This window comes from Chiloscyllium plagiosum, chromosome 13, assembly GCF_004010195.1.
Source record: "Chiloscyllium plagiosum isolate BGI_BamShark_2017 chromosome 13, ASM401019v2, whole genome shotgun sequence".
Taxonomy (NCBI): domain Eukaryota; kingdom Metazoa; phylum Chordata; class Chondrichthyes; order Orectolobiformes; family Hemiscylliidae; genus Chiloscyllium; species Chiloscyllium plagiosum.
The window spans coordinates 84,175,879-84,188,888 of NC_057722.1; the positions used below are offsets into that span (position 1 = coordinate 84,175,879).

The 13,010-nt window shown below is 42.0% G+C and overlaps 1 protein-coding gene across 2 annotated transcripts in view; it reads right to left on the reverse strand.

Moving 5' to 3' along the window:
* Positions 1-13,010, reverse strand: part of LOC122556252 (calcium-binding mitochondrial carrier protein SCaMC-1-like) — a 93,009-nt gene that overhangs the window by 18,740 nt on the left and 61,259 nt on the right. For both annotated transcript variants that reach the window (XM_043702884.1, XM_043702883.1), the window contains one exon: positions 7,483-7,650. In XM_043702884.1, coding sequence (XP_043558819.1) covers positions 7,483-7,650 — 168 coding nt within the window. The remainder of the gene's footprint in view (positions 1-7,482; positions 7,651-13,010) is intronic.

Sequence of the window (13,010 nt, forward strand, 5' to 3'; positions counted from 1 at the left end):
ATACCAATATATGCAAAGTATAAAGAGATAAGGTTCTTAAAATGCACTCCTGAAACTGAGCTATATAAATTGAAATGTGGATTACAAAACTAGGGAAGTGGTGTGTAAACTTTATCAATCATTATTTGACCCACAGCTGAGATGATGATTTCCCCTCTGTCAGTGATCCCTCTCACTGAGATTCTCTGGCCCAGCTTCTCACACAATATCGTGGGTAGTTATCATTTCCTGCTGCGCTTGGAAATTCAGCTTTCTCCATGAAACCAATCTATTGGCCTAATGGGTTCTGTTTAGCTGTCAATAAACAACTCTGTGGCAGTATTGAAAATAAATGATCTGGGATGACAGCCAGTATCATCATTGTGCTCACAGGATATGGCGCCTAGACAAAAGGCTTGCAGTCCAGAGGAAATTCTAAATAAAACTTCTAACTTCTGTCTGTGCATACTGATCAACTCTAATGCGGTCTTCTGATCTATCTAACTTCACCCTCATCTAACATCTCTTCATCTCCCGCTCAGTCAGTCGCTCCCCTTTCTATCCTCTCTCAGTTTATCCCCCTTCACTCTTTACCGAGAGAGTGGTGGGGGCATGGAATGCACTGCCTGTGGGAGTGGTAGAGTCAGAATCTTTGGTGACCTTTAAGAGGCAATTGGATAGGTACATGGATGGGTGCTTAAGCTAGGACAAATGTTCGGCACAACATCGTGGGCCGAAGGGCCTGTTCTGTGCTGTATTGTTTATGTTCTATGTTCCCCAGTATTGACTGGGAATACTATAGTTCAAGTAGTTTAGATGGGTAAGTTTTTGTTCAATGTATGCAAGAAGGTCTTCTGACACAGTATGTAGACAGGATGCCACATTGGATTTGGTACTGGGGAATGAACCCTGCCAGGTGTTAGATTTGGAGGTAGGTGAGCACTTTGGTGATAGTGACCACAATTCCGTGATGTTTACAATAGCAATGGGCAGGGATAGGTATATACCGCAGGGAAAGAGGTATAACTGGGGGGGGGGGGAAGGGCAATTAGGCAAGATTTAGGATGCATAGAATGGGGAAGGAAAACTGCAAGGGATGGACACAATTGAAACATGGAGCTCATTCAAGGAACAGATACCGAGGGTCCTTGATTAAGTATATACCTATCAGGCAGGGAGGTGGTTATCAAGAGAAGGAGCCATGGCTTACTAAAGAATTTGAAACTCTTGTCAAGAGGAAGGAGGAGGCTGATGTGAGGATGAGGCTTAGTTAGGGGGCTTGAGAGATATAAGTTAGCCAGAAAAGATCTAATGAGGGGGCTAGGAAGAGCCAGGAGGGGACATGAGAAGTTGTTGGTGGATAGGATCAAGTAAAACCCTAAGGCCTTCTATAGGTATACCAGGAATAAAAAAAAAGACTAGAGTAATTAGATTAGCTACAGTGTGGAAACAGGCCCTTCAGCCCAACAAGTCCCTCTGAAGAGCAACCCACCCAGACCCATTCCTCTACATTTACCCCTTCACCTAACACTACGGGCAATTTAGCATGGCCAATTCGCCTAACCTGCACATTTTTGGACTGAGAGGAAACTGGAGCACCCGGAGGAAACACACGCAGACACAGGGAGAATGTGCAAACTCCACACAGACAGTTGCCTGAGGTGGGAATTGAACCCGGGTCTCTGGTGCTGTGAGGCAACAGTGCTAACCACTGTGCCACCCACTTTTTTTTAAATTTTTACACTTGGCACAGAATAATTTTATTTACACTGTTAAACTATGCTAACATTTACAACTGATAAAGGCAACAGGTGCTTCCTGAACACGATTCACTATCAATTCAAAGTTATAAATAATGAAGATTTATTTTACTTGAATGTATAAATGGATTTTTTGAACAAGTAGAAAATGAGGTTTGTTTATAGTTCAAACAATTTGATGAATAATGATGCAGCAATTTAACTGAAACATTCAAGGCTAGCCTTGGCTTGTTCCATTTCATGTAAGAAGTTATAGAACTGTGGTAAAGTCAACTTCATGTAAACATTTTCACTCTTATTTCCCTTCTTTATAACTAATTTTAACTGTAAAAATATACTGCCAACCTTTTGCAATTCACTGCTCCCTGCTGTTACTCCAAATTTCCACTCTATATCTACTAACTGATTGACAGTCAATATTTGTCCCACATTAGGACCAATCAAAGAGAGTAGTGGAAAATTGTGCGTGGAATCTAAGGTTACAGGGAAAGCACTGGAAGTGCTTAATGAATACTTTTTGTCAGTATTCACATTGGAAAAAGGAAACGTTAGTGAGAATACAGAGTTACAGGCTACAAGATTAGATGGGATTGCGGTTGACAAAGAGGAGGTTTTAGCAATTTTGGAAGATCTGAAAATAGCTAAGGTCTGTGGGTCGGATGGGATTTATCCTCAGATTCTCTGGGAAGTCAGGAAGGAGATTGCAGAACCTTTGGCTTCGATCTTTATGTCATCATTGTCGACAGGAATAGTGCCAAAAGACTGGAGGATAGCAAATGTTGTTCTCTTGTTTAAGAAGGGTAGTCGGTACAACCCTGGTAATTATAAGACAGTGAGCTTGGTTACTTTGGTTATGGGTAAGGTGTTGGAAAAGGTTATAAGAGACAGGATTTATAATCATCTGGAAAGGAATAATTTGATTAGGGATAGTCAACATGGTTTTGTGAAGGGTAGGCCGTGCCTCACTAGCATTGAATTCTTCGAGAAGGTGACAAAACAGGTATATAAAGGTAAAGGGGTTGATATGGTGTATTTGGATTTCAGTAAGGTGTTTGATAAGGTGCCACACGGTAGGCTATTGCACAAAATATGGAGTTTTGGGATTGAAGGCGATTTAGTGGTTTGGATCAGAAATTGGCTAGCTGAGAGAAGATAGAGGGTGGTGGTTGATGGAAAATATTCATCCTGGAACTCAGTTACCAGTGGTGTGCTGCAAGGATCAGTTTTGGGGCCAATGCTGTTTGTCATTTTTATAAATGATCTGGATGTGGACGTAGAAGGCTGGGTTAGTAAATGTGTGGATGATACAAAGGAAGGCAGAGTTCTGGATAGTGCTAAAGGATGTTGTGGGTTACAGAGAGACAGAGATAAGATCAGAGCTGGGCTGCAAAGTGGTAAATGGAGTTTAATTGGAAAAATGTTAGGTAGTTCCCTTCAGATGAAATAACAGGAATGGATAGTAATGGGATAATGGTAAAATTCTTGGCAGTGTAGATGATCATAGAGATCTCGGTGTCTGGGTGCATAAATCCCTGAAAGTTGCCACCCGGGTTGATAGGGTTGTTCGGACCCACGTGGTCATGCTTCAGCTGTACAAGACACTGGTAAGGCCGCACCTGGAGTATTGCGTGCAGTTCTGGTCACCGCATTATAGGAAGAACGTGGAAGCTTTGGAAAGGGTTCAGAGATTTACTGGGATGTTGCCTGGTACAGAAGGGAGGTCTTATAAGGAAAGGCTAAGAGAACTGAGACTGTATTGGAGAGAAGAAGGTGGAGAGGTGATGAAATCGAGATGTATAAGATAATCAGAGGGTTAGATAAATTGGACAGTGAGAGCCTATTTTCTTGGATGGTTAAGGTTAACATGAGGGAACATGGCTTTAAATTGAGGGGTGATAGATTTAGGACAGATATTAGGGGTAGTTTCTACACTCTGGGAGTATTAGAGGCGTGGAACGGCCTGTCAGCAACAGTTGTAGACTCGCTGACATTAAGAGTATTTAAGTGGGTATTGGATAGACAAATGGATAATAATGGAATGATGCAAGTTAGATTGGCATTAGATTATTTTCACAGGTTGACGCAACATCGAGGGCCAAAAGCCCTATATTGCGCTGTAACGTTCTGTGTTCTCTGTTCTACACCCCTCCTTAATTAAGGAATCCAAAACTGTATGTGATACGTTGGGAGTAGTCTCATCAATGCCCTGTACTAAGACCCAGGTTCAGAAGCAGGTTATCCAGCCCATTATGTCTGCTCTGGTACTCAGTAAGATCTTGGCTGATCTGATAATCCTCACTGTCACTTTCCTGCCTTTTACCCATAACCCATGATTCCCTTACTGATTAGAAATCTGTCTATCTCAACCTTGAATATACCGACCTTCTACCTCTGTGTGTGATAAAGAATTCCGTAGATACACTACCCTTTGGGAGAAGATTTGTTTTTACATAGAATCCCAACAATGTGGAAACAGGCCACCCAGCCCAACATGTCCATACTGACCCTCCGAAGAGCACCCCATCCAGACCCATACCCCCACCCCTGGCCTGCAACACCACATCTCCCATGGCCAATGCACCCAGCCTAAACATCCCTGTCCACTATAGATAATTTAGCATGGCCAATCTACCTAACTTGCACATCTTTGGACTGTGGGAGGAAACTATTGCACCCACTGGAAACCCACACAGACGTGAGGAGAACGTGCGAACTCCACACAGACAGTCACCTGAGGGTGGAATCGAACCCAGAGATCTGGTGCTAACCACTGAGTTATCGAGCTGACCAGTCAAGGGTTTTCCAATCAAGAAGCTTCTGCTCCATGTTGTGGTTTTAAATGCCGATAAGTACAGATATAACCAGCTTGACCTCTCCTCTTAAGAAAATGCCTTCCACACCTAGAATCAATCTAGTGAGCCTTCTCTGGATAGCCACCAATGCCAATATAACATTCTGTGGACAGGGGACCAAAACTGATCGCAGTATTCCAACTGTGGTACAACTTGTGCCTTACATAGTTCTCGCAAGACTTCCCGATTTTCATACTCCATTCTCTTTAAAATAAATGCCAACATTCCAAAAAAAAAGAACTGTACATGCTGTAAATCAGAAGCGAAAACAGTAATTATTGGAAAAACTCAGCAGATCTGACAGCATCTGAGGTGAGAAATCAATATTTATGGAAGTGAATGGGAAAGGTTTAGAGGGATATGGACCAAATGTGGGCAAATGGAACTAGTTTAGTTTGGGAAACCTGATTGGCATGGACGAGTTGGGCCAAAGGTCCTGTTTCCAAGCTGTACTAAGGTGGTATTTATGCAGAAGATAGGTAGGGGGAAGAGTAAATGATAAGTTCAGATACCTCTCAAAGAGGGAGAAAAAAGACAAACGAGCAGGTCAAGGTCATACTAGATTAGCTGCTAATGGGGATTATTAGTAGCTGACAACGTAGTAGCAGTCCATGTGATTGTAAGGACTGGTGTGTGGAGGTTGGACTAAGGACATGGTAGAAGGTATCTGCAAAAGGGTCATGAACCAAAACATTAACTCCGATTTCTGCCCAATGAAGCTGCCAGACCTGCTGAGATTTTCCAGCAATTTCTGTTTTTTTATGCCAATATTCCAGGTAGGGGGGACAGAGGCAGAGTGGTAATATCACTGGGCTAGTAATTTAGATCCCACGCTAATACTCTGGGGACATGGATTTGAATCCCACTCTGGCAGATGATGCAGTATGTCCACTCTGCCAAGAATCTTGTCTTTAATCCTATATTCAGCATTCAAGTTCGACCTTCCAAAAGGCATCACTTCACATTTATCCAGGTTGAACTCCATCTGCCATTTCTCAGCCCAGCTCTGCATCCTGTCTATGTCACACTGCAGCCTGCAATAGCCCTCGATACTATCAAAGCCACCTCCAAATTTTGTGTCATCTGCAAATTTACTAACCCATCCCTCAACCTCCTCATCCAAGTCATTTACAAAAACTACAAAGAGCAGAGGCACAAGAACACAGCCCTGCAGAACCCCACTCAACACTGACCTCCAGGTAGAATACTTTCCAACTACAACCACTCTCTGCCTTCTGTCAGCCAACCAATCCTGAATCCAGACAGCCAAATCTCCCTGTAACCCATATTTCCTGACTTTATGAATGAGCCGACCATGGGGAACCCTATCAAATGCCTTGCTGAAGTCCAAATACACCACATCCGTTATTCAACCTTCATCGACCTGTCTTGTCACCTCTTCAAAGAACTCAATAAGATTTGTGAGGCATGACCTGCTCCTCACAAAGCCATGCTGACCGCCTTTAATCACACTATGCTTTTCCAAATGGTCATAAATCCTATCAACTTTCCTGACCACAGACGTAACACTGACTGTTCTGTAATTGTCAAGGATTTCCCTATTATCCTTCCTGAAAAGTGGAACAATATTCGCCTCCTTCCAATCCTCCGTAAGACCCCCGTGGAGAGTGAGGAGGAAAATATCCTCGCCAGCGGCTTAGCAACCTCCTTTCTCGCTTCCCGGAGCAGCCTAGGATAAATCTGGTCTGGCCCTGGGGACTTATCAATCTTAATGTTTTCCAAAATTTCCAGCACATCAACTTCATCAACCTTGATCTGGTCAAGCTTGTGTCTCAGCTCCTCAAAGTTCTCATTCATAACAAGGTTCCTTTCCTTCGTGAAAACCAAAGCAAAATCTCATTTAGGGCTTCCCCAACTGCTCAGACTCCACACACTAGTTCCCTACGCTATCCCTGATCGGCCCTACCTTCTCCCTGATCATTCTCTTATTCCTCATGTATGAACAAAGATGCTCTCACTGTTTGATTGTACATTAATTAAAGATTACCCTCAAAAGTTTACTTTGCATTATTTTTTGGCCACCTTCATTAAATGCATTTCTTTCAATTAGATGCAATTAACTTCCCTGGGTCTCTATCTCTCCCTTTATACTCTTACCTCTTGCCATAAAGCCCAACGTTCCATTTACCTTTTCTCACTTGTATTTTCCACCTGGCATGTCATACTTCCCTTTTTGGTGCTTCACTCTATCTCTTTGAACATTTCAGGAACTATGAATTTATTTGCTCTATCTTTTCCAACGTAACAATGATTATATGAACATATGAAACTGAAGTAGGAGTCGGCAACTTGACTCACAGGTTTTAACCTCAAATCCACATTCTTGCCTATTCCCAATAACATTTCACTGCTTTGCTTATCAAAAATCTTTCATAAATTCTGCCACCACTACTTTCTGAGGAAGACCGTTCCAAAGACACATAACTCAGAAATAATTTCTCGCTATCTACCTTGTTTCTCAATATTCGTTCACATATGTAAGCATCATTGACAAGACCAGGATTTATTGTCTATCTCTAATTGCTCTTAAGATGGTAGTGGTGAGCATAATTTATTCCCATAATGACTGTGTTGTGGTAGCAATGCTGTTATGGATAGGCGCATTTACCCCAAGTGGATTAGTGAGGATAAGGTCAAGAAGATTATTCCAAGTTTTTGGTTCTTCCATCACCTGTCCCAGGCTCAGTCTGGCAATGTCCTGCAAGACTGAGCCAGCTTGGCAAGTAGTCACGCTACTAAGTCACACTTGATGATAGATGTTGAGCATTTATCCATATGACAGTTTATGGAACAGTGAGGGATGGGTGAGTGATTACTGGCCCACCTTCAAATAGATAAAGGAAATTTCAAGATTTTTGTATTGAACCTACCTCATAGATAGCGAGATCAATGCCCGCATAGGGGATAATACCCAAAATGTTTGGAATATAACCTTTGTAAAATGCAATCAATCCTTCCCTCTTCATAATCTTCTTGATACAGTCTCCTACCCCCGAATATTGTCCAGTCTTTCGTAGTGCCATTCTGGTCTTCAGCACCTTCAAATATAAGAACAAAAGACTAGTTAGTCAAGGAGCCATAGAGCTGAAAAATGTGTTGCTGGAAAAGCGCAGCAGGTCAGGTAGCATCCAAGGAGCAGGAAAATTGACGTTTCGGGCATAAGCCCTTCCTCAGGAAATCCGAAACTTCGATTCTCCTGCTCCTTGAATGCTGCCTGACCTGCTGCGCTTTTCTAGCAACACATTTTTCAGCTCTGATCTCCAGTATCTGCAGTCCTTACTTTCTCCAAGGAGCCATAGAGGTCTATAATACAGAAAAAGGCCCTTTGGCCAATCAGGTATGCACCAGTCAAAACCAACTACCTAACCATTCTAATCTCAATTTCCAGCACTTAGCCTATAGCATTCTATGACTTAGCATACAAGTGCACATCTAAATACTTCTTAAACGTTATGAGGGTCTCTGCTTCTAACACTCTTACAGGAGCTGAGTTCTAAATTATCTCAATCCTCGCATCCTGGGTCTTACCATAAATATATGGCCCCCTAGGTCATTATCCTTCCACCAAAGGGGAAACGTTCCTTCTTGTCCATGTCTATGATAATTTTATACATCTTAATTATTCAGAATGACAGGCAGGAAGTAAAGTAGGTGTGTAGCTTTGTTGAACAATAATATCAGCACTGGGGTGATGAAGCCATAGAATCAGTCTGGGGAGAAATAAGAAATTGCTAGAGAAAGTCGTCCCTGATGTGAGTAACCCATAGATCCCGAAAAGTAGTGCTGCAATATAAACCACAATACTGGGGGCTTGTAGTAAAGGAACAGCAATAATCATGAGTGGTTTTAAATGGAGTAATCAAATTGGCAAGAGTAACCTCAAAGGATAGTTCCTCAAATGTATTAGAGATTGTTTTTTGGGGAATAATTTGGGGAACCAATAAAGGAGCAAGCTATGCTGGTTCTAATATTGTGTAATGAGACAGAATTCATTAATGATCCCATAGTAAAGGATCCTCTCAGTATTTGTGATCATAGTATGCTGGAATTTTAAATTCAGCTGGAAAGTGAGAAACTATAGCATTCTGGAGTTAAAGATAATTACATAGGAATGAGGTCAGATCTGGCTCTAGTGGATTGGGTGTGAAGACCAAAACTGAAAATGTGTTGCTGGAAAAGCCCAGCAGGTCAGGCAGCATCCAAGGAGCAGGAGAATCGACGTTTCAGGCATGAGCCCTTTTTCAGGAAGAAACATCCATTGCTATGCAAGCAAGTTAAAGATAAAACAAAGATTAAAAACTAAAACATATCACCTTACAAAGGCAAATGGCAGGTGGAAGATTGGAAAACTTTTAAATGTCAACAAAGGGGTACTAAAATTAATAAAATGAGCAGAGGTAAAAGAAAGAAAACTATATGAATTACAAAAGCTTCTATAAATATATAAAAGGGAAGACAGTAACTAAAGTGAAATTTGGTCTTATGGAGGATGAGATTGAGGAGTTAATAGTGGAGAACATAGAAATGTTGGCACCTTGCTTCAGTTTTCACAGTGGAGGATATTAGTATCATCCCAATAGTAACAGGTATTGCAGAAGCTATAGAAAGGGAGGAACAACCATCACGAGGGGAAAAAGTACCAAGCAAACAATTGGGATTGAAGGCAGACAAGTCTCCAGAGACCTTTGGCCTGTATCATTGGGCCTTAAAGGAAGTAGCAGCAGAGATAGTGAATCTATTAGTTACGATATTTCAAAATTCACTGGGTTCTGAAAAAAACAGTTTTTTAAAACGATCAGTTTTCAACTTCCAACACAATTGGCTGTTACGTTATGGCTTAACCTTTTGTGAGGTACCTTGTTGAACTCCTTCTGGAAATCTAAATATAAAATATTCATTGGTTCCACTCTAACTGCTTTGCTTGAGATTCCCTCGAGTGACTCTAATAATTTAGTCAGATATGATTTCACTTTCAAGAAGCCATGCTGACTCTGCATGATGAGATTATGTTTTTCAGATATGCTACTACTTTCTTAAAAATGACTCCAACATTTTTCCAACAACATGCATTATGTTAATTGTCTATGGTTACCCACTTGTTCTTTCCTTCCTTTTTGAATAGAGGTACCACATTGCAGTTGACCAACCCTCCAGTAAATCTCCAAAATCCAAGGAATTTTGAAAAATTACAAACTATGCATCCGCATTGTCTGTGTCTTTACGATCCTAGGATGTAAGCCATCAGAGCCGGGGGACGGAAAAGGTTTCAGTGGATCGAAAAAATGCTAATCTTAGCATATCTTATTCATCAGTGAATGAGGTGGGGTTTTTTTTAACAAACAACAATTGTTTCATGATCATCATTAGATTTGTAGTTCCAGACTTCTCTGGAATTCAAATTCCTCCGTCTATCGTGACAGAATTGAAACCCAGATTTCCAGAACTTCGCCCAGATTAATAGTACAGTGATGATACCACAAGGTCATTGCCTCCCTTGCAATTATATTGGAAGGTTTGATGATGAATTGAGCTGAAGGTGCTTTGAAAAATTCTAGTGATAAGATTCTGGTGTTCACTCTCGTGTTTCATTTCAATGTGTTAAAGAGTCTGACTGGGCAAGCAAAGGTCAAAATTCAAACTTTTGATAGTGACAGTCTGAGTTGAGTCCCAGGTTCCTGGAGAGGATAGCCAATATTGAGTCAAAAGAGGCTTAAATTGCTCATTCTCTCTTCATAAGAAAAAACCCTCTTGCCTCCAACACAACCATATTTATGCAAAGATAAAGGAGGGAACTTGAGATCCCAAATGAGTAGTTTGCATTGGTGTTGACCCAGGAGAAGGATAAGGAGGACAGTGAGATTTGTGTGGAGCATGTTAAAATGCTGGGACATATTAAGATCAAAAAAGAAGTGGTGTTGGATCTTTTGAAGAGCATTACAGTGGATAAACCCCCAGAGTCCGATGGTATCTACCCCAGGTTACTGAGAGAGGCAAAAGATGAAATTGCTAGGGCCTTGACCTTGCAAGCCACTGCAGAGGTCCCTGAGGACTGGCAAGTAACTAATGTTGTTCCTGTGTTCAAGCAGGGAAATGGGGATAATCCAGGAAACTATAGGCCGATGGTTTCACATTGGTAGTCAGAAGCTATTGGAGAGGATTCATAGGATAGGATTTACACATATTTGGAAAAGCATGGCCTAATTAGAGAGAGTCTGCGTGGCTTTGTGCAGGACAGGTCATGTCTTATTAATTTGATTTAATTTCTTAAGGTGGCAGCAAAGGTGTTTGATGAGGATAAGGCAGTGGATGTTATTTACATGAATTTCTACAAAGGTCCCTCATGGTAGGCACATCCAGAAAATTAAGATGCATGGGATACACATTAACTTGGTTACATGGATTCAGAATTGGTTTGCACATAGAAGACAGTGTAGTGGCGGAAAGGTGTTTTTCAGGCTGGAGGTCCGTGACTAATTGTGTTCTGCAGGGATCCGTCCTGGGACCTCTGCTGTTTGTGATGTATATAAATGATTTGGATGATAAGGTAGGTGGGTGGGTTAGTATGTTTGCAGACAATACAAACATCGGTGGAGCTGAGTATAGTATAGAAGGTTGTCCAAGGATGCAGTGGGATATAGATCACTTGCAGATATGGCGGAGAAATGGCAGATGGAGCTTAATCTGGGGAAGTATGAGGTGCTGCACTTTGGGAGATCAAATGTTAACAAAAAGTATATAGTTACTGGCAGGACTCTGAACAGCATTGATGTATAGAAGCATCTTGGGGTTCAAGTTCATAGTTCCCTGAAATTGGCCATGCAAGTTGATAGGGTGGTAAAAGGAGGCATATGGCATACTTGACTTTACTGGTCAAGGAATTGAGTACAGAAGTCAGGGTGTCATGCTGCAACTTTGAGACTTTGGTCAGGCTGCACTTAGAGTATTGCGTTCATTTCTGTCACTACATTACAGGATGTGGAGGTCGAGGAAAGAGGTTTACTAGGATGCTAGGAGAAAGTGAGGACTGCAGATGCTGGATTAGAGGGTATGAGTAATAAGGAGAGGCTAGAAAAACTCGGATTGTTTTCTTTGGAGCGGCGGAAGCTGAAGTCTATAAAATTATTTAGTTAAAAATCACACAACACCAGGTTATAGTCCAATAGCTTTCAGAGCGCTGCTCCTTCATCAGTTGGTTGGAGGTGATGAAAGAGCAGCGCTCCGAAAGCTAGTGCTTCCAAATAAACCTGTTGGACTATAACCTGGTGTGTGTGATTTTTAACTTTGTATACCCCAGTCCAACATTGGCATCTCCAAATTATAAAATTGTGAGATGCATAGATAGGGTTAACAATCAGAATCTTTCCCCCAGAATTAACCTTTCAGGTCCGGTGACCCTTCCTCAGAACTGATGGCATCTGGGAAATTGTCTATACCCCAACATTTCCTAGCTACCATCAGTTCTGAGGAAAGGTCACGCCAGATGTGAAACGTTTACTCTGATTTCTCTTCACAGATGCTGCCAGACCTGCTGAGCTATTCCAGCAGCAACTTCTGTTTTTGTATAAAGACAGATAGAACAAAAGAATAAAGAAAATTTACAGCCCAGGAACAGGCCCTACGGCCCTCCAAGCCTGAGCTGATCCAAATGTACTGTCTAAACCTGTTGGTCAATTCGTAAGCATCTGTATCCCTCTGCTCCCCACCTACTCATGCATCTGTCCAGACGCATCTTAAATGAATCTACCGTGCCTGCCTCTACCACCTCTGCTGGCAGCACGTTCCAAACGCCCACCACCCTCTGTGCCACGTGTATCCCACTTAAACTTGCCACCTCTCACCTTGAAAGCGTGACCTCTCATTATGGAATCCTTCACCCTGGGAAAAAGCTCGTCTCTTTCCACCCTGTCTATACCCTTCATCATTTTGTAAACCTCAATCAGGTCCCACCTCAATCTCCTTTTTCTAATGAAAATAAACCTAACCTGGCAACATCCTCGTAAACCTTCTCTGCACCCTCTCCAAAGCGTCCACATCCTTTTGGTACATAGAACATAGAACATAGAACAATACAGCGCAGTACAGGCTCTTTGGCCCTCGATGTTGCGCCGATCCAAGTCCACCTAACCTATACTAACCCATTATCCTCCATATACCTATCCAATGCCCGCTTAAATGCCCATAAAGAGGGAGAGTCCACCACTGCTACTGGCAGGGCATTCCATGAACTTACGACTCGCTGAGTGAAGAACCTACCCCTAACTTCAGTCCTATATCTACCCCCCCTTAATTTAAATATAGCTATGCCCTCTTGTAATACCCGACTCCATACGCGGGAAAAGGTCCACACTGTCAACCCTATCTAACCCCCTAATCATCTTGTACACCTCAATCAAGACAC